The sequence below is a fragment of the Sus scrofa genome, chromosome 13 (assembly GCF_054392235.1).
Source record: "Sus scrofa isolate SSC_HxYL_T2T_F1_AM1 chromosome 13, Sscrofa_HxYL_maternal_Yorkshire_Landrace_v2.0, whole genome shotgun sequence".
Classification (NCBI taxonomy): Eukaryota; Metazoa; Chordata; class Mammalia; order Artiodactyla; family Suidae; genus Sus; species Sus scrofa.
The window spans coordinates 54479865-54502643 of record NC_139395.1 but is presented as its reverse complement, the minus strand read 5'-3'; the positions used below and the strand labels follow the sequence as shown (position 1 = coordinate 54502643).

Here is a 22779-nt window from a genome sequence, read left to right as displayed (position 1 = left end):
AGGCCAGGGATTAAACCTGTGTCCTCATAGATACTAGTCAGACTCGTTTCTGCTGAGCCATGATGGGAACTCCAAGCTTGATTTTTAAAAGACAGGATTTAATGGTCTCTGAACAGCATGCTTTTTAGTCCAAATACTTAAAATCTATAAACCCTGGCCTTTCTATCCTGCTTAAATAGTAAAAGGATATCATTACAGAAAAATATTTAAGTTTTTTACACTACCTTTTTCTGTGCTCCCATTTATTTTAGGTAAGAAGTCATCAACTTGTATCCCTAGGATTAAGACAGTGTATCATTGCCTGATCAAAGAAAGTATTACTTTAAAACTGGTCTCAAGTGTAACCATGTCATTTTGTATACCTATTTATATTAAGACTGATAGAATACTTTATTTTTACAAGAAGGGTGCAACTTGCCATTTTCTATCATCTCAGATAAAAAGCTGCAACTGCTTAGTAAATTTTCAATGAACCTCAAAAAAGAAAGGATCCTGCTGTCCATGTGTTTTTCTATTTAAATATCTCTAAACAGACCGTATCAGATGTAGAAATCTCACTCACTCTAGGGCTAAACAATGGTGCCCACTGGTGGCAATCAAGCATAATTTTAAGGGAAATTTTCTAAAAGAGTACACATACTCTATATCTAACATGTAAGCATCCTTCTCAAAGAAAATAAGTACCCAAGGTGAGACAGTAAACACCAAAAGTTTAATAATAAAATTCAGCTTTAAATAAGAAATTTGGTGACACCTACCTAAACTGCTGCATTCTTTAAGAGTTTTCTCTTGAAGATGTTCTAACCGTACTGTAAATAAAAGCCCAAGAAAAAGATATTTCACAGAGAAAAAGAAAGAAAAAAAATCAAATCAAATCAGTTTCTGGATTAGCTAATTTACCTTGTAAAGCTGTTAGCCTTTCATTTGTGAAGTCATTATCAGCTTGCAAAGCTTCTATTTTTGCCTGGAGCTCCTGTTCTTTTTCTTCCATTTCATCTATTTTATGCTGTAATTCTTTCTTCTCAGCTTGTCCCTTCTGTTGAATTTCCTCTTGTTTTCCCTCTGCTACCTGTGGAGAAAGAGAAAGAAAATTCATTTAATAAAATCTGACTTTGTTTTCAGAGGCCGAAAGCAGGACTACTTTTAGTCACAAAAAATTTTAAGGAAAATACTCAATATTATAGAAAATATTTATAAATGACAAACTGATATTAAAAGTAATATGCACTGTGGCCTGTCTGTCTCCTGTCACCTGGGAGAGAAAAATATGTAGCAAGCAAGCAGACTCAATACACACAGAGATTATAGGGGTCAAAATGAAAAACACATTATATAAGAGGGAAATATGGTTGTCCCTGAAATTACTATTGTTTTAATTAATTTGTAAATTCTAAAATGTAACTTACTCTGAAATTTTAAACAAAATTACATTTAGCTAAAGGAATGAAGATTACAAGCACTTTTTTAAATGACCTTCTTTTAACAAGACCAATATTTAAAGCTATAACAGGTTAAGAAATTATACAAAGGAGAGGTATACTCTGGGTTACTCCAACAAATGTGTATCTTCTAGCCACTCAATTCATGGTTTGAATTACATAGAGATCTTCACAAACTCAGTTGTTTTTTAGTCTCTTTAGGGCATATGGAGGTTCCCAGGCTAAGGGTTGAATTGGAGCTGTAGCTGCTGGCCTACGCCACAGCAACGCCAGATCCGAGCCATATCTGCGACCTACAGCACAGCTCATGACAATGCCCGATCCTTAACCCACTAATCAAGGCCAGGGATTGAACTGGTGTCCTCATGGTTACTAGTCAAACTCATTTCCACTGAGTCACAACGGCAACTCCATAAACTCAGCTCCAACATTTTACAGGACCAACTTGGTATTACTTATGGTCTGGTGTGTTCTTATGCTAAATGTCTGATACAGGGAGCTGGCGCTGAAGCAGAAACAATTGCATCCCTGGAGGGGATCATGCCAGGGTTTTCTGAGGGCTTGTTCCAGCACTAACACAAATGGGCTCTGCTTTGGGGACACCCTAAAGATAAGAAGATCACAGTTTTTTTTTTTAAAGTCTGAATATCTTGAGTTTTGCTGCTTCTCATCTATTTCCTGCTACATATGTATTTTTTTTCTTTTTTCTTTTTTTTTAGTCTCTTTAGGGCATATGGAGGTTCCCAGGCTAAGGGTCAAATTGGAGCTACAGCTGCCGACCTACACCACAGCCCACGGCAACACCGAATCCTCAACCCGAGTAAGGTCGGGGATTGAACCTGCAACGTCATGGTTACTAGTCAGATTTGTTTCCACTGCACCACAACGGGAACTCCATCCTGCTTTATGTTTTTTAACACTATGTACTATTATGAAGTACTGACTTTATTTCCATCCAAAGGAAATACGTGAATTTTTACAAATTTTCAATTATCTGTAGTAATGGGGTTTAGGCTAAATGGCACCTGATTTTTTCTTTTTCTTTTTATGGCTACACTTGCCACTTATGGAAGTTCCGGGGCCAGGAGTCAAATCGGAGCTGCAGCTGCAGGCCTTCACCACAGCCACAGCAATACCGCTGGATCTTAGGTGCATCTGCAGCCTATGCTGCAGTTTCTGGCAATGACAGATCCTTAACCACTCATCGAGGCCAGGGATCAAACCCACATCCTCATGGACACTATGTTAGGTTCGTAACCCTCTGAGCCAAGATGGGAACTCCCTGATTTTTACTATATATCTAAAACCATTACCAAATTTTACATCAGCAACTATTCGGCCATACCTAAATGCTTAAGATATCCACTGTGTTAGGGATGATTAATTTACATACTTTTAGGTTGAGTAAATACATACCTTTAATTTATCAGATAAATCCTTAATCTCATTAACTGCTCCATTATATTTATTGGCTAATTCTCTTAATTCTTCCTGAGTCCGTTCATTCATTTCTTTCAGGTGGGTACATTCATCTTCAGTATTACTCAGACTTCGCTGTAATTCAAGTTTACAGGCAACTGATTTAGAATAAATGCACATCCTAAATTCAGTTTATAAAAAGTGTAACTCTATGGGCTGTTCTAAATCACTATCTGCCCTGGACTTTATATAAGGCTGAGTTAAATAACATAATAATTTCAATTTTAGGCACATGCTAAAAGAGAAAATACAAAGAATTTGGAAAAACAAAACAATATTGGGAGTGAGGAGAGGATGATACAAGGGTACAAGTTTTAGCCTTGAAAATATTTTAAGCCTATCAATTCTTGAAAGCAAGTTTAATAATATGTACATAATCAATTTAATAAAAATTAGAAGACAAATAGCAATTTTCTTTCTTCACATGTCATATTAATGACATGACAATGAGTCAGTCACTTTGGGATAGGGCTATTATAGAAATTAGACTTATACTAAGATATATTTATTACTTAGTTTACAGTGACATTTTAAGTCCAATAACAACTTTTGTGGCAATTTTCCAGTAGTTCAAAGGAATAATAATCCATATTATCAATTAGCTTGTTTTAAAACAATGTGAAACATATTTTGATTATTCCTAAAAGACCTAGAAGGGGTCTTAGAGATAACTGCCCCTGTAAACCTCCAAATGGTGGTTTTCCTCTCTGGAGGATAGGTAAAGTAAGAATAGCGGAGTAGCTCTCTGCCTTACACTGACTAGCCTCAAATGGAAGAGAAACAAAACTACGTGAAAGAAGATCAATTCCCTGGCACGCATCATGGTCCATGGTGTAGAGGTTGAATCCTAACCTAAGCATAAACAGTAAAATTCCCAGGTTAGGCTTTTATTTCCTCAATTACTGACTAGGGACCATAAGCACCAGAACTTACATGGTTATCTTAAGAATTCCTGAAAATGAAAACAGCATATTGCTCCTTCCTCCCAGATAGACAGGAAAAATTTCCGAGCTATATGCTAATACCCAAGTTTGAAATGTCCTGAAATGCTAGCAACTTGAGGCTAAAATTTTAAAATTATACTACTATTGAATATTTGTAAAATTTAAATACCTCAACTTCTGAAAGTTTTCTAACCACATCAATTTTCTCCTGAAGAACTCGCCTCAGGGACTCTTTGGCTGTTGTCTCATAGTTGTGTTTATCCTCCTGTAATGCTATAAGTTCCTTCCGTAAACTATCTTCTGTTTGATTCTAGGATTAAAAAATATTTATAATTATAACCAAGTTTTAATAACTTATAATTTGAAAAAATAAACATTGTTATGCTCTTTGACTTCTATATCAAGGTCCCTCCAAACACAAATTATGTTGGCTCTGTATAAATTGAAGCTGTATTTAAAAGCTGCATTAGTAAATTATACCTTCACAAACATATTAATTCATACTTCCAACAGGAAAAAAAAAAGTCAACATAAATTGAGAATTTCTCTCAAGCATACAATATGAATTAACTCTTCTATTTGCCATATTCTCTGAAAGCCACACTATTAACTTTTATGGGCAAAAAACAAAAAAAAACCTCTTATCTCTAAAGGGGCATTTTAAAACAATAATTAAACCCAAAGAAATAAGAGCATCCTGAGGAAAAAGCTGATTCCAAGTCTGAGGCAGGACATGCACAAGATGAGTCTGGAATATCTTGTCTGATATGACAGCAGGAAGCTATCAAAGTCTGCTACCAAAAGGAATCATGTGCCAACCTGAAGAAGTACCCATAGATGAAAGATGGGATCATTGGGACTCAGTAAGAAAAACAAATGGAAGAGGTTTAAACACATGAGATATATTTAAATCTAAGTTGGGGGCGGGGAATACTTCATTGGTCATTCTTTGGTTGATGAGAAGGAACCAAACCATTATTTTGAAATCCAGTAAATAAAGGGAAAATATCACTATCCTGGCTTTTCCTAAAAAAAGTTTACCTCAGGATAACAAAATGGTTTATGAGGGGAAGTTTCTCTTTAAAGAAGTAATTTAGCTAGTAAATGAAGGAAAGGTAGAATTACAATATCACCATTTCTGCAACCCTTAATAAAAGAAGGGATCTAGGAAAGAATAATCAAAGATCGCTAATATCTCAAAAAGAAAGATGAGATTTTATGGTGGCTTTTTTTTTTTTAACAACTGCACCTGCAGCATATTCAAGTTCCCATAGGGCTAGGGGTTGAATCAGAGCTGCAGCCGGGGCCCACATCCTCATGGACACTATGTCGGGTTCTTAACCCATTGAGTCATAATGGGAACTCCTCATTATGGTGCTTCCTGATGAAAGTATACAACACTATCCATGAAGGTTTTGACGAGAAAAAAAAAAAAAAAAAAAAGATTGTACGTAAATCAGAAGTGACCTAAATCTCTAGATCAAACTCTGAATTTATTGCATGGGAGGGAGAGCTAGAAGAATGTTTAACATTTACATGTATGCTTGAAATTTCCCATAATGATAGAAGATTTAAAAAGAGTGGTGAAGATGTATAATGTTTTTGCATGTATTCAAAATGACAAAGAAATGAAGCTATGTAAAAAACAATGCATTTTTCTTTATGTACTTGAGATTAATACTTACTTTGGAGCATGCCTGTAATTGGTTTCCCATAACTTCTAACCGTGATAAGAGTCTATCTTCATCTATTAAAGCCTGTTGAAGAAAAATCAAATATAAATAAAATCCCAGGGTAATTAAGAAATAACATATATCAAAAATGGTGCTACTGCCAAACAAGACATAAAAATCATAAAGATTATCAACATCCACTTTAAAATGCAAAGTTTTCAATATTTGTTCATTAGGAAATAACTTTGCCTTTGATATAAAATTTTAGTTTAGTTTAATCAGTATCTAAAGGCCAGGCCAGAAAAAAAATTTAAAGGATATTAATCGATGCTTAAATGCTTCTTGAATATAAAGGTAACTGGAATACCTGCCAGCTGGTATCTGAAGCCTCTTGGGTGATGGCTAGTAGCCGCTGAAGCGTGGCTAACTTCTGTTCCAACATCTGTTCCCGATGTAAGGCCTCCTAATATTATAAATCACAAAAGAAATTCTAATAAACTCAGCAAGATTCCTCTGAAGAGTAATCAATTTTTTAGCACATTCTGAAAATATTCTCATATTACATCCTACTGTGTATCTTACTTTTAAATATGTTAAGTCAACTTTGTAAAATATATTTAGGTCGCATCATTTTAGCCTCATTTGTTAAGCTGTAAGTACAGTTGTTGGGGTACTCTAGCTGCAACTTCCAGTATAACAGAAAATAAGCCATCTGGTTTGCTTTTGTTTTTTACTTGTAATTCATAATAGGGAGTTAAAAACTAAAATCTTGAGTAGAAGGGTCCAACTAATTTTTTAACCTTGAATTTCATATACATTCATTTAAAAAACATGTACATGTATAAATATATATATGGAGAGAAAGAGAGTGCACTCAGAATAAACTCATTCCAAACTAAACCTAATCTTGTGAGCAGCAAAGATATTTCAAAATGGCTTAGCCACACAAGTGTGACATAAAAATACCTCTTAATTTTCCTTTTTAAAAGGAAAAAATACATATATATATATGTATATATATATATATATGTGCATATATAAAGAGAGACTACTTTATTCTCAAAGTCTACTGCATTTTCAGGTGTTCTGATTCTCTCTGTGACTGTTTAACAATTTGCCATAATCAAATACGCCAAAAAATAACTAAGAGTCTACCAAGCACTAGTTCAATGTGATTATAGGGTCAAGGATAACTATTTGGTGGCTCCAAAGGAGTATTTTTACTGAAAAAAGACATTGACAAGCAGAACCTTATCTCTAGGTCACTTGTTAACATTTGATAGCAGTTTAAGAGGGTCTCCTTCACTGGAAGTCAAGGTGAAAATGCTCACACAGCACTCAGCTGTGGTTGTGGCACATCTTTAAATTTCACTTTCTCCTATTCCTGTCATTATCCAAAGAATATTTACTACTCTACTCCCTCTAAGTTACCTCAACTGAGAAGTATATGCTTCGAACACAGTACTTGAGGTTTAAAGCATACATTTACTCCTCTCCATATCCTTGATAATAACGATTAGGGAAAATTTCATCTGATTAATTAGAGGCACTGATTTTTAGATTAAGGAATCTAATAAAAGTCATATCGCCTCAGAACCCACATTAAAACACAGCTTACACACTTAAAAGCGGCTAGGTGCCAAGTTTATCTTAAGCTTCTAAAACATTCCTAATATCCAGGAAATTAAAAATCACACTAATGCTGTAAAAAGTTTTACTTAAAAACAAAACCACCAAACACCCACTAGTTCCACTAGATGGTGTAATTTCACCCTTTTTACTCAATTCCATTTAGAGTTTTGTAACTCCACAAACCACATTCTAAGAGAAATCTAACACTTATGCGCTTTTAATTCTAAGACATGAAATGTATCTATTACAGAAACCATTTTACCTATATGAGCCCATATTTCTCACATGAAAAATGAATCTTAGTTTAATAAAGTTTTCTTCTACCTCTAAAAATAAGAGGGATCTAGATCAATTAATGTGACTTCTTATTGAACAGTAAACAACTACTAACCTTTATGGCATACATTTCATGTGCCAGGCACTGTTGTAAGTGCTTTATATGTATTCGTGTATTCTTTACAACTCTGTGAGTTAAGTGCTATTATTATACACTTCAGAGATGAGGAAAATGAGGAATAAAAGAGTTAAACAACTTTCCCAAGAGGTCAGAATTTAAAGCTTCAGATCAAATCTGGGAACTCTGGCTAGAGTCTATGTTTGTAAATACTCTACTAAACTTCAAGTGTGTAAAACTGCTATTCAATCCACTGTTACATTATGCTCAGTGGAAGATAAGATCTGAGTAATACACTGATATTTTTCACAGATGTGTATATTCCTGAGGTAGAAATGCCCTCAGTGACTGATTTCTGTAAAGGAATGTAGGGACCAAGGATCACTGCTTTGGTCCCATCATTTTAAACAAAAGGCAACCCAAGATCTATATATGTAAAATAACTCACCCAAGGTCAGAGAACTGACTGAGTATCAGAGCCAGGATAAAAAACTCAATCTCTAAATTTCTGATCCAGGGTTTTCCTTAATTTCCTCACCATAATAATAAGAACCATAGTCCAGTCTAAATCTAGCAAAACCAGGGGAAAAAAAATAACAACCACTTGTTGTCTTTAGAGAGATTTGCATTGCTCTATAAATATGCAATTAACTTCTTCAGGAGCCCATTCTAAGTCTCTGATCTATCAAGAAGTCTTTCTATAGATCCAGCAGCACAGACAGTGGTTAAGAGGAGAGACTCTGAGGTGACTTGTTTGGGTTCAAATCCCAGCTCAGGCACATATGGGGTATGTGATACTGTGCTAATTACTTAAACTTCCTGTACCTCAGTTCTCCATCTGTAAAAACGAGAATAAAATATGTACCTTAGAGGATTTTTGTTAGGATTAAATGAATTAATATAGGTGAAGTGCTAGAGTCTGTCATATAGTAAGTACTATACAATTATTTGCTGTTAATACTTAATATTTTAATAGTTCATATTATTTGCTATTACTAGCTATTAATAGCAACCAATATCTCTCCAGGCTTAATTCTATTAAAGTCATCTTTGGATAAAGAACAATTTTTGAATTTCCTCATATTTGAAGAAAAAAATTTCTCTTGAATAGAACCTTATCTTCTCTAAACAATCCTGATTTTTTAATCCTTTTTTCATAAGACCTATTTTTAAATTCTTTACTTTGAAAAGATATTTCTTTTGTATGTGTATCCAGCCAATATTTCCTTAGCCTATATTTGTGAACTAACAAAATCAAATCTACATTCTGCTCTTAAAGACTAAGAATACTCAAGATTTACTTTTACCTGAAGATACTGAGAAAGCTGGAATAGTTCCTGAGAGTACATACTTGGAGTGTTAGCAGCAACCTAGAAACAAAATGACACACCATCAAGAGTCACACAAAATACTGACGTCCTTGAAATGACAGCTAAACTGAGTCCTTGAAATGCCTATTTATGGAAATATGCAAAATAAAAATTATTTTTCAAATTAACCATTTCCTTTAGTTTTCAAAATATTTCTATTCCAGGTCTACAATTTATAAATAGTATTGTATTATGCTGATTAGTCTGAGATTTACAAGCAGGGTAGTACAACAAGTGCTACTCAGGCAAATATTCCTTGACAAACCAAGTCACAAACTTGATAAATCAAATTGCAGCACAAAGCAACATAACCTTTTCTTTATCCAGAAATAATACCTCCTAAAGTGGTAGATCTACATTTTCCCCCTTTAAAATTCATTGTTAATTAGTTCTTCAATATGTCAAAAAGTCACAGTTCACTAAGAAGTTGCCAGATGGTATTTGTATGTGAGGGTGTAGGGAAAAGCAAGACACGAAATACAAGACTTTGTCCAGTGGCCAGAAGCAATAATAAAAAGTTTGTTTTTTCTTTTTTCCCTTTAAACTATAGGTAGGTTTCAAGAACAAGATGAGAAATAATGGTGTTTAAACATTACAAGTCACAGTCAAAGTGCTTAGAATTCAAGAGTATTAGAAGATATTTCTATAAAGGGTTTCTCCAAGGTGCAGAATACAGAACCATAGCATTAATTAAAAAAAAAAAAAAAAAAAAAGGCACTAACAGGTTGCTGTAACAATTACAGTCTCAACACTACCCAACACTTGCATTGTTCATTTATTAATGAACAATGTCAATAGCATCATTCCTTATTAAGCTCAGAAAGTATTTTTTATTAATATGCTAACTAGAAGGAAGAGAAACAGCGATTTTTTTTCAAAGTTAGTCTTAACTCAGCAAGGCCATTATTTACTTCTGAGATGATTCTTGGTATTGCTAAAGTTGATGATTAACCACTTTACTTCTAAAAAAGGAATCTAACAAAGAACTTCAGTTTCAAGTAGGCGTTTATTCTTTATCCAAAAACAAGGAAAAGCAAGTAAAATGTTTTTCCCAATTAAACTAAACTGTTACTTACATTAAGAAAACTCAACATCTACTTCAATGTCAAAAGATACAAAAGATGTATTTATCTACAGTTTAATATGCCATTATTTCTGAACAAAAGAAAAAAAATATTTTCTACAATTACTGCAAAGTTTCTGTCCAAATCAGTTAAAATTTATCTTCAAGGACAATAAAAGAGCAAGATCTAAAGGCTCATGTTTCTGTGTTATTTCCATGTGTATTTCATATATTTTAAGTGAACTATCTGGACACAGAGCTTTAATACATATTTCTAAACAGAAATGTATTCCAGAATAAAAAGTAGTAATTAACACTATGACTAGGCACAAAACAAATACTTCTATTCTACAGAGTTAGCCATTTACTTGAAATAATAAAAGCTTCTTCCTAAGAAACATCCATCCTTAATTCTCTAGCTATTGAAGATCAGACTAGAATAACTATACAGCTTTATGCACTCTCATATTTTGTTACAAAAGAGAAATAACTTTCTAAGTAAAGCATATTAAAAACAAATATTTTTGAAGGCAATATATCTCAGTTTGGAAAAAATAATCCTTAGCAACTTACTTTGTCAACAGGACTTGGTAATGGAGCATGGATGACACTGAAAAGTAAAATTTAGAATTTTATCTAATTTCCTGACAATAGAGGAAACAGTATGACAGTACTAGAATATCTTAAACCCCAAGGCTGATAACTTGCTTTCATATTTAATTATATGAAATTAACATGTGAATTATTTTTTAATCCTTCATAAATGTATAAAATTGTTAGAAAACAAGGTTTTAATAAATATACAAACCTTTTACACATTAATGTATTTCTAAAACAAAAATTCAAAATCCAAAATATATTAAATGTATTAAAATGTAGGTCCTTGCCAGATCAACTATTAATGAGGGCTTGGTTATAAGAACTTCTAGACAGAGAAGAAACACTCTTTAAATCATCCATTTAAATTCTGGAATGTGTAAAGCAAGTTCTTTTTAAATAAATATTCCTATACAGAAAGTCTTAAAAGCAAAGTTTTACTGTAAAGAAGGCTATAATTTGGAAACATATTCTAATGGGAAACGAGTTAATCAAAACAACAGTACAACTCTTTTCTATTCAGCCAATTCACACACTAACACTGAAAGCTTACATGTATGTATGAAACTAAACTCCAGTATATTACTTTAAAACTAAACTGTAAACACAGTTTAATTGGTACTAACTGACTTTTCGGCTTTATAAAGTATCTTACATACTTCCTATAAGAAAAGTATAGTATAGCTAGCAGTTAAGCATGCAGGCTCATAAGCTATACTGACTGGGTCCAAATTCTGGCTCTACTTACCAGCTGAATAATCTTGGGCAAGTTACCTAACCAATGTAGGTCTCAGCTTTCTCTTTCATAAAATAAGGATAATCATAAAACTAACCCCATTAAGTTGTTGTGAATATTACATGTGTTAATGTAAATAAAGAGTTTAAAACAGTACCTAGGACGTAGTAGCATGTGGTCACTACTACCACACCCCTAAGAACACAGCAGCTAAGGAAACCAGGGTCTCTATCATATCATGCCCTGTAAGATACTGCATGTGGGTTGAGGTGGGGAGCGGAGGGAACACAGACCAAGGCTGCCGCCCATGTTCCCTACTAGATGTTCCCCACTCCATAATCTTAGAGGCCACTCTGGTGATGGTCAGCTTGATGGTTGACTGGTAAAGTTCCTAGATTCAACTAGATAATAATGTATAAGATGCTGAGAAACTGATCTTGTAGGACCTAAAAATCAGAATAACAATTCTTTTTTTTTTTTTTCTTTTTTTGGGGTCTTTTAAGGGCTGCACCCAAGGCATTTGGAGGTTCCCAGGCAAAGGTAGAATCGGAGCTGTAGCTGCCAGCCAATGGAGCAGCTACAGTAACACGGGATTTGAGTCACGTCTGTAACCTACATCACAGTTCACAACAATGCCAGATTTCTAATCCACTGAGTGATGCTAGGGATTGAACCTGTGTCCTCATGGAGGCTAGTCAGCTTCCTTAACCACTGAGCCATGACAGGAACTCTGGAATAACAATTCTGACCTCATTGTAGTAACCGCAAACATCCTAAAAATGTTTCAATTCAATCAGTCACAAGTACATTAAAATGCTAAATAAAATGCAATTTTAAGTACCAGTACCCACCTCTCTTCTGAGCAACCATGACATTTTGTATAGACTCCCATTGACCCTCTGCTCCACTCCTGTGATTTCATGTCTGTATTCTAAAGTACTGTGAACATTGCACATCTGCCTCCCCAGAACCTATACAAAGCCCTAACGAAGCTGGTGCCTAATGAAGATTTAAAAATTTACATACAATTTTAGTTTTTCTTCTCTGCCCCATAAAAATGGAATAGACAAGTTTCTTTTTCTTTTTCTTTCTTTTTTTTTTTTTTTTGTCCTTTTGCCATTACTTGGACCGCTCCTGTGGCATATGGAGGTTCCCAGGCTAGGGGTCTAATCGGAGCTGTAGCCACCGGCCTACGCCAGAGCCACAGCAATGCGGGATCTGAGCTGCCTCTGTGACCTACACCACAGTTCATGGCAACGCTGGCTCCTTAACTAACTGAGCAAGGGCAGGGATCCAACCCGCAACCTCATGATCCTTAGTCGGATTCATTAACCACTGCGCCACGATGGGAACTCCTCTTTTTCTTGATTATACAAGTAATACATATTGATTACGGAAAATGTGTGAGGTAAAGCATGAGAAAATAAATAAAAATTACTCAATGTCAGCACCCAGAGATAACCATTTTAGGTATATACCCTTTTCTCTGTAGATATGCACATCAGAGAAAAGAACTTAAGAAAGTCTAGATAGAAGGGTATTAATGGAGGTCTTGTCATTGTCTTTTATGGATGCACTTGCAGCATATGGAAGTTTCCCGGCCAGGGATTAATTCTGAGCCATAGCTGAAGCCTATGCCAGAGCTTGTAGCAACTGCTGGATCCTTTAACTCACTGTGAGGTGCTGGGGATCAAACCTGACCTCCGCAGTGACCCAAGCTACTATAGTCAGATTCTTTTTTTTTTTTTTTTTTTTTTCTTTTTAGGGATGCACTTGCAGCATACAGAAGTTCCCCAGCTAAGGGTCAAATCGGAGCTGCAGCTGCCGGCCGACACCTCAGCCACAACAACGTGTGACCTACACATCTCATGACAATGCGGATCCTTTCACCCACTGAGCAAGGCTAGGGATCGAACGTGAATTCCCATGGATACTAGTTGGGCCCATTACTGCTAAGCCATAATGGGAACTCCCTGGAGGTTTTTAAATTCGGTTTTTTTAGTGACCCAAGTACAAAATTTTCTGTCCTCATGAAAATCTGGTTAATAGACAAAAGGCTGAAAATTTAGCAAAACATTCCATAAGATACATATATATTTGTGTTTTATAAAAACTATCAAGGATATAAGTGTATTTTGTTTGAATAACGGAAGAAGTTTATATACAACAAAGAACTGGAGAAAAGGAAAATTGTTACTTAATGTTAGGGTGGTGGGATTACAGCAATATAGCAATTTCTCTTTCTTTCCTTCTTTCTTCTTTTTTTATTTTTTATTTTGTGTCTTTTGTCTTTTTAGGGCTGCACCTATAGCATATGGAAGTTCCTAAGCTAGGGGTTTTCTGTTTCTTATTATTTGAAAATTATCTGTGCAACAGAATAAAAATCAAGGAAGAAAAAAAGAATCAGCCTTTTGAGAGAAATAAATATACCCACTGAAGACCTTAAAATACTAAATGCTATGTATACAATGTACCTTCTACTCTAAGCATTCTGGCATACTTAAAAGCCTCTAATTGCTAAGAAATATTGTATCACACTAACAGAAATAACATCCATGTGTGCTTGTTATATGTCAGGTACTATACTAAACTATAAATTATAATCTTGCTTAATCCTCCTAATAAAATTTCTGCTCAATAGGTATTATTATTAACTGCATTTTCAAATGAGAAAAGGGAGGCCGTATCAAGTCACAGAACAGGTGGGAAAGGACTTTGAGGCAGACTATCCACCACTAAAGAACTGCCTGCTCAAAATTCATCTTCTCTAGAAAGTCAGCCAGATTATGTACAATGAAACTGGCTGCAAAATTTTAAATGATGCTAACTAATATTTAACCACATAAGAAAAACCAAACAAAAAGAAGGAAACGGGGACAAAGATGAAAAGCACTAGGGAAACAAGAGGGATTAGGAACACAATTCACTGATGTAGACTTTCAAAAAAAATCACATGCCTTATTGGATAGAACCTGAGAACAGAAATGCCCCTTTAATGAAACTGCTCAAAGCTTTTGACTACATGATAGAAATTTTTCATTATCAAAAAGAAATATAAAAGTCTTTAAGAAGCTATTTGCCCTTTGTTGATTAATAGTTACTCTTTTTAAGGACCTTAACTCTTGACTAAGTCACATTAAAAGCTAAGTCACATTAGTGTCCCCAAAGTTAATTGTATTTTTTTGTTTTGGTTTTGGTTCTTTTTGTCTTTTAGGGCTGCAGCAACGGCATATGGAGGTTCCCAGGCTAGGGGTCCAGTTGGAGCTGCAGCTGCCGGCCTACACCAGAGCCACAGCAAGGCCAAATTCTTAACTCACTGAGCGAGGCCAGGGATCAAACCCGAATCCTTGTGGATGCTAGTCCCGTTCGCTAACCACTGAGCCACTACAGGAACTCCTAATTGTATTTTTAATTAAACTATAATTTAGAATAGAAAACAGATTAATGTTTCACATTTAAAATGTTTTAAAATTTCTGCTTTTTAATTCTGGAAAAGATTTTATGAACTTTATCAGCCTTCAACAGAGAAGGACAAGATTAGGGAGAAGACTGAGAAGCCCCACTGAATGGTGACCATGACCTCATGAGAGTCATAATTTCTTTCAGATCTCTGTGAGTTCCCCTTTGGTTACACTCTAATTTGGGAACATACACAGAATGGAATTCCAGGAAATACAGTTTCTGGCTTCTCTGCAATGTAGAGGGGTCCTTAGAAGTAGGTGCTAGTAGTAATGCAAAATGTACAACTAATGATCTGAGTGTGAACTATGTATCATAAGCAGGACTTGATGTTTTGCTACCTGATATTTTCTATTCAATGATAAAAAAACACTGACTTTTATTATATAGTAAGAAAGTGAAAATTTTGACTATAAATTTTACCATATTCTGAATATTTTGAAATTGAATGGCTTATAAAGAATATTGTGCTTTCTTTAGCCTGTAAAAAAACACATGGAGTTCCCCCACTGTGGCACAGTGGGACTAGCACATCTCTGGAGTGCCGGGATGCAGGTTCAATCCCCACCCTGGTATAGTGGGTTAAGGATTCAGTACTACTGCAACTGTGCCAGAGTGGAGACTGAACCTAGCCTGGAAACTCCATATGCTGTGGGTTGACCACAAACCTGAAATTAAGGGAAAAAAAATTACACATAAGCCTAGTAACACTGAATAGCATTATAATGAAATGTATTACTGATCTAAATTTTTAAAAAATTAGTGGATATATTTAAATTTTGTTAAGTTGACGGTATGATGAAACTACACTGATTCTGCTTATCACTAAATATGTTATGGCAAGAATGCACTTGTGTATTTGTTTACCTGTAAAATCCAATTAAAATGCCATTTCTATTTCTTTCTTTTGTTTTTTTGTTTGTTCTGTCTTTTCTAGGGACACTTCCTGAGGCATATGGAGGTTCCCAGGCTAGGGGGTCTAATAGGAGCTGTAGCCACCAGCCTACACCACAGCCACAGCAACGTGGGATCCAAGCCACGTATATGACCTACATCACAGCTCACGGCAATGCTGGATCCCCAACCCACTGAGCAAGGCCAGGGATCAAATCCGAAACCTCGTGGTTCCTAGTTGGATTTGTTAACCACTGCGCCACAATGGGAACTCCACCATTTCTATTTCTAAAAAAATAAAATAAAATTTCAGCTTTCTATGGATATCCTTAAAGCTAAAAAAGAAAACTGGTATTCTCTAACTAAAGCATAACATATAATAATTCCAATGAAAGCACTCTCACAATAATAGGAAGACCTCTCTCTGCTTTTTTTCCCCCTCTTCCTTTCATACTCACTACTTTACTTCACCATCAGCTTACAGTTGCTCTTAACCTTCCAGCCTCAGATATCTGTCTCTGCTTTTGTAGGACAGAAAATATTATGTTGGGTATAGAAACAAGCCTCTTATATACACGAGGTTTCCCCAAAATAAAAATATGCTAGGTTTAAAGATTGCTTACCTCCCCCAACACTTCATAATAATGCTCTGTGAAAAGTACAAGATCAAAATGTACTTACGTTTACATTTTATGCGTAATTTTTCCCTCTTAAATTTGTCCTCTAAGTGACCTTTCCACTGCTTCATTTAAAAGAAAAACTACTTAACACAACATTGTAAATCAATTATATGTCAATTAAAAAAAATTCATCATTGGAAAATCCTTCCAAAACTCTCACCAAAACAGACCACTAACAATATCAACATCTTTACAGTTCTATAAGATTGTGACACTACCATTAACTTCAGAGGCAATCACAGTCTAAGAAGTCCTATATGAAATGCACATCAAGATGAACAGAAGTATTACCCATCAATAGCCTACATACTCCAAATATTTTGAAAAAAACTATCTATCAAAAGATAAGTTGTAAAGTTAATCTTGGAAACAAAATAGCTGTACCACCTTATAAATTATTACTTACTAGAATTGTAACTAATGTGAAAAGCAACTAAAGTAAATAATATCCCAAAAGTGCTATATCAATTTTCTAACATTATAAGAATAATCCCAAAGTATTAATAGTACACTATCATCCAGAATAATATTAACCAAGGTAATTAATACAAAAGCTTCATAGCACTAAATTATACTTACTCTGAGCGGAGCCGGGCTTCCATACCATCTGGTAGAAAAAGTTTTATTGTTGAAACAATACACCCATGGGTAACTGGTTAAAACAAACAAATAAAACGGATAAAACAATTGTTTAAAAACATAAACCTGCATACCTCTCATATCTAAAAATACATTTTATTCTTAAATGTAAAAACTTCTGGGAAAGAATATCATTTTGGTAGTTTAATGACAATATTCATCTCCCTGGAGAAACTCATCCTTATGCATAATGAATCACAATTGCAAGGTGGAATCATGGATAAAATTGTTTCAAAAGTGTCCTAACCTCCAATGCTGTATCAACAATCCAAAAAGGGTCAGCTGAGTACGTTTCCATGTACAGCTGGGGGTGGACAGTGGGGAAGATGCACTTTCTTCCCTATCTGCCAGCATCAAAACCTAACTACAAGTATGCCCTTTAAAATTTATTCCTTAGTCTTAATCTCCTGTCCTCAACCTATAACTCCTACCCATACTTCACAAAACTCTACTAAAGTTCAGCACAATAACAGCTTAGAATAGGTCATTCATGCCTCATTTTATGAGTGAGAAAACCAAGACCTCAGACAAATGAAATTGCTTCTACAACTCTCAGCTATTAAGTATCAGGGCTGCTGGCTAGAACTCAAGTCTGAGGTTTCTAGTTCAGTATTTAAATTTTTGGCATTGTTTTCTTAGTGGTTATTTCTTTCTTCACCTCTAAACATCTTTATGTAACATTACATCAGTCACTTTGTAGACAGCTTCTTATCATTGCTTCTTACTTTCTCCTTCTCCTGAAGATTTCAAGAGATGCGCTCTCAAAAGCAGAATCTGTACACAGTCTCTCTTTATTTTACAGAAAAAAAATTTTTTTTTCTAGTTTAAAAGGTGATGGTTTTAGAGTTCCCATGTGGTGCAACAGGATCAGTGGTATCTCTGGAGCACTGGAACGCAGGTTTGAACCCTGGCCCTGCACAGTGGGTTAAGGATCCAGCATTGCCGCAGCAGAGGTGTAGGTCACAACTCCAGCCTGGATCTGATCCCTGGCCCAGTAACTCCATATACTGTAGGGTGGTCAAAAAGTTAAAAAATAATAAAAAGTTGATGTTTTTTAATTTCTCTATTCTTCAGATGTTATTATGTCTTTCAGGGCTCAAAGAGTTAATTACTTAGTTCACCAAACTTTAATTAATAGCTAATGTAGCGAGTTCTCTGGTGGTCTAGTGGTTAAAACTGGGCACTTTCACTGCTGTGGCTGGAGTTCAATCTCTGGTCTGGGAACTGAGATGTCAAATTAAGCCACTGCACACGGTGACTAAAACTAAATAAATTACAAAAAAAAAAAAAAGCTAATGTATGGTGATGAAATTATACTATATTATGATAGAGAAGTGGTGGTTATTTGACTATATATGTTTGTTAAAACTCAGTGAATCACACATGTAGAGTTAGTAAGTTGTAAGTAAATCACATCTCAATAAAACTGATTTTAAAACATAAAGCTAATGCTTTTATATGAGAGTAACTTACTAAGTGATCAGGCCCATGAGTCATCAAGATGGCATATTAACCTAAGTATTACAATTACTCTGTCATCTAGAAATTTAGAAATGGTTTACTCAGTATTAATTTTATTAACTAATTATATGAAAAGTACTGGCACAGATCAAGAATCATTCATGTGGCAATCTTCTAAACTCTCTGCCTAACATAGCAATTAGGGCCATGAACCACTGACCTTCTTTTTGGATCTTGTCCCCCCATCTTACTACCATAGATACTCAATACAAAACCAAGCCACCTGTATCTCCAGATTTCTTTTCACAACCCCACGCCTTTGACAGAAGCTGTCTTTTCTGTGATGGTCCTTTATCCTCTTGCCTGCATAGCCATACGCTACTTATCCTCTAGGCTCAGTCTCTTTACCTCCTTTACCAAAGTTCAGTATCTGAGTTAGGTGTCCCCAGAGCCTCCTGTATTTACCTATAACACTAAACACACTGCATTGTGAATATTATTTATACAAGTGCTGTTTTCACCAATTAGAGTTAACTCTTTGAGGGCAGCAATCATTGTTGCTTCTCACTTTTAAACCTGGTACTTAGTAGAATTATCTGGTACAAATAAGGCATTTAATAAATGGTTATTGAATATACCAGAGAACATGTCTGGCTAATATTTTATAGTTTCCACTACTCAGGGGGGACGATATCTCTTAATTTCTGAACAGTAGTGTTCATTTCCACTTGCCAGAACCACCTAACTGCCTCCTTTCCCTGGCAGAAGACAGGGAAGCAGTGGATTTAATCCAGCTCTATGGCTCCCACAGAGATTTACTATAAAGAGCCTTCAATAAATATAGGAGTACAATACAAGATGACCCAGCAATAGTGATAATTTACCAAAATATTTAAATCGGTAATAAAATTGTTTCTGTTTTTTAAAAGGTGCAGTGAGTTACAGAATACAACTATAGTGCCACAGTCAACAATCTTTGATACGTTATCTAAGGATTTCTTTTGCTCAGATGTATCCCCCTGAAGCCCGGCAACTGGACCAATACATAACTTTGTGAGATGAACAAAGAGCTCATCCTAGTTGGGCACCACAAAGTTGTTGCACTTTTGAAGACAGTTAAACATCACATCTGACTAAGATGACAACTGAATTTAGCCAACTCTGCCCTTGGAAAGGTTCTTGTGACAACTAGATACATGGTTGCATAGAAATGTTAGTTATCAGGAGATGCTATCATGGCACAGCAGAAACGAATCTGACTGGGAACCATGAGGTTGCGGGTTTGATCCCTGGCCTTGCTCAGTGGGCTAAGGATCTGGCATTGCCATGGCTGTGGTGTAGGCTAATAGCTATAGCTCCAATTCAATTGCTAGTGGGTGTGCCCCTAAAAAATTAAAAAAAAAAAAAGTTATCTTCTTGATTTGCAACAGGCAATATTTAAAGTAACATGAAAAAACTGTTTTGTTCTAATACATTTATTTATTTATTTATTTATTTATTTATTTATTTATTTATTTATTGTCTTTTTGCTATTTCTTGGGCCGCTCCCGCGGCATATGGAGGTTCCCAGGCTAGGGGTCTAATCGGAGCTGTAGTCTCCGGCCTACGCCAGAGCCACAGCAATGCGGGATCCGAGCCACATCTGCAACCTACACCACAGCTCACAGCAACGCCGGATCGTTAACCCACTGAGCAAGGGCAGGGACCGAACCCGCAACCTCATGGTTCCTAGTCGGATTCGTTAACCACTGCGCCATGCCGGGAACTCCCCATGTTCTAATATATTTATTAATCAATTCTACATAGCATCATTTCCCAAAATGAAGTGTTAGCAGGTATTTTAAAAAAAGGATTTTGGGGTCAGAAGAGGTTACAAAAATATTTGATTAAAAGAGACAGAAAGAGGTTTTACTTTATTTTTTTATTTGCTTTTGGAGGCCACACCTGCAGCATATGGAGGTTCCCAGGCTAGAGGTAGAATCGGAGCCATAGCTGTCAGCCTACACCACAGCTCATGGCAATGCCAGATCCCCGACCCAATGAGCGAGGCCAGGGATCGAACCTGCACCCTCATGCATGCCAGTCGGATTCGTTTCCACTGCGCCATGATGGGGACTCCAGGCTTTTTTTTTTTTTTAAACCACAGGCTTTCTCAGAGCTTAATGGGTTTTTGTCCTTAGTGAGTCTCTAAAAGTAAGATATATTTTCCAAATTTATTTGACCATTGAGCATCTCCACCCCTACTTTTAGGAACATTGGAACAGATTTTATGGTATAACATATATAATACACATGGGATTATGAAGAAAATACTTTGGAAAACACTGCTCTAAAGTATTCTGTGAAGCACTTTTAAAACAAATTTTGCTCTCAAAATTCACCTGGAAACATTATTAGTAACATATTGCCAAGATTCAAAGACAAAATTAATTGTAAAACACAATTTAAAAAATTTTGAGCTGGGGTAAGGAGGCTATAGGAACACTGCCACACTTGTAACCTACATGCACATTTCAGAAATGTTAAAAATATGAAAGACATATGTGTTGAGGAAACAAGATATCTGCAGAGAAAAATCTGCAATTACCTGCTGTAGTCATGACTTTATTAAAAACTAGCATTAAGATTACACACACCACTTGCATGAGTTTTTTCTCTATATCTTATGTAGATTATTTATTTTGCTTTTGAGTTAATATATGCACTTTATGATATGCAGTCAGTCTTTTCTATGACCTTTTCACACAAACAGCAATTAAAGGACCAATGTTCACTTTTGATAAGATTAAAAACTATTTAAGGCCCTAGACTGGGAGACTAAAACTACTGGGGTATGTTGGAGTCTGGTTCTGTATCTTCTGCACTGAGTAGGAAGGTTAATACTATACATGAGTAGTCTGAAGTACCTCTTGAAATGACTGGCAATAAACTAAGTAAAAGTCCAAGAAACATTAAAAAAAAAAAAAAATAAGGACTTAAGTGAGAGATGTTAACATTTCCAGGCTGGAAAATTATTCATTTAATTGTCTTTTGACTATAATCTAAGAAGAAAGTTACCAAACTTTCATTCTTGTATTTTTTACTATATTATGCTTCTGATTCTAAGACTTTTTAATTTTTATTTTTAAGATTAATTTTTTCCTTTTTATGGCCACACCTGTGGCATGTAGTAGCTTCTGGGCTAGGGGTCAAATTGGAGCCACAGCTGCAGGCCTCTGCCACAGCTGTGGCAACACTGAATTTGAGCTGCATCTGCGACCTATGCCACAGCTTGCGACAATGGCGGATCCTCTACCCACTGAGCGAGGCCAGAGATGGAACCCACATCCTCACAGACACTGTGGGGTTCTTAACTCCCCTGAGCCACAAAAGGAACTCCTTTTTCTTTTGTTTATGGTTTCCTTTGCTGTGCAGAATGAAGTTTGATTAGGTACCATTGATTTATTTTTCATTTTATTTCTATTGCCTTAGAAAACTTACCTAAGAAAACACTGCTATGATTTTGTCAGAAAATGTCTTGCTCGTATTCTCTTCCAGTTTTACAGTGTCATGTCTTATATTTAAGTATTTAAGACATTTTGAGTTCATTTTTGTGTATGGTGTGTATAAGTGTTCTAACTTCATTGGCTTCCATGTCCAGCTTTCCCAACATCACTTGCTGAAGAGACTGTCTTAAAAAAATTTGGGGGGGAGGGGAGTTCTCATCGTGGTGCCGTGGAAATGAATCCGACTAGTATCCATGAGAATGCAGGTTCTATCCCTGGCCTTGCTCAGTGGGTCGGGATCCAGTGTTGCTGTGAGCTGTGGTGTAAGTCACCGATACTGCTATGGCTGTGGTGTAGGCTGGCAGCTGTAGGCCCAATTCGACCCCTAATCTATGAACCTCTATATGCTGCAGGTGTGGCTCTAAAAACCATAAAAAACAAAACAAAACAAAACAAAAAAACTCTTCAACCACTTGTTTATTTCAGGTCTAATTCTTACAGGAAAGGGAACATAAATGTTTTGTTTTTTCTTTCTATCTGTTTTCAGAATGAGAAATGGTTTTCCTAAGTTCTTCCAAAGGTGATCAAATCTTTTTTTTAAAGCTATTTTATAAGTTTATGGCTTTACACATAAATCCCTAAACTGCTATTATTATTGTTTGATGCTCAAATTGTTCAATTGTGGAGCAGTCAGAACTCCACGTTAATTCCAAAGTCCTTCTAACAGAACCTCAGCGGTCTTAGATAGTTTCACTGCTTTCTGGTATGACAACATCTTATAAATCCAATTTGTACATTTCCTGTTCTAGACTCAGAGTCAGTATTTCTCCTAGG

General features: G+C 35.6%; 1 protein-coding gene across 50 annotated transcripts in view; it reads right to left on the bottom strand.

Annotated features, from left to right (window-relative positions):
• Positions 1-22779, bottom strand: part of SLMAP (sarcolemma associated protein) — a 148066-nt gene that overhangs the window by 52769 nt on the left and 72518 nt on the right. For 18 of the 50 annotated variants that reach the window (XM_021069015.2, XM_021069013.2, XM_021069037.2 and 15 more), the window contains exons 4-13: positions 16940-17012; positions 10568-10604; positions 8869-8931; positions 5903-5998; positions 5548-5619; positions 4032-4172; positions 2856-2993; positions 901-1069; positions 759-809; positions 225-275 (exon numbers count right to left, since the gene is read on the bottom strand). In XM_021069015.2, the coding sequence (XP_020924674.1) occupies positions 225-275; positions 759-809; positions 901-1069; positions 2856-2993; positions 4032-4172; positions 5548-5619; positions 5903-5998; positions 8869-8931; positions 10568-10604; positions 16940-17012 (891 nt within the window). The remainder of the gene's footprint in view (positions 1-224; positions 276-758; positions 810-900; positions 1070-2855; positions 2994-4031; positions 4173-5547; positions 5620-5902; positions 5999-8868; positions 8932-10567; positions 10605-16939; positions 17013-22779) is intronic. The other 32 variants (XM_021069020.2, XM_021069018.2, XM_084988691.1 and 29 more) reach the window with 2 other exon arrangements.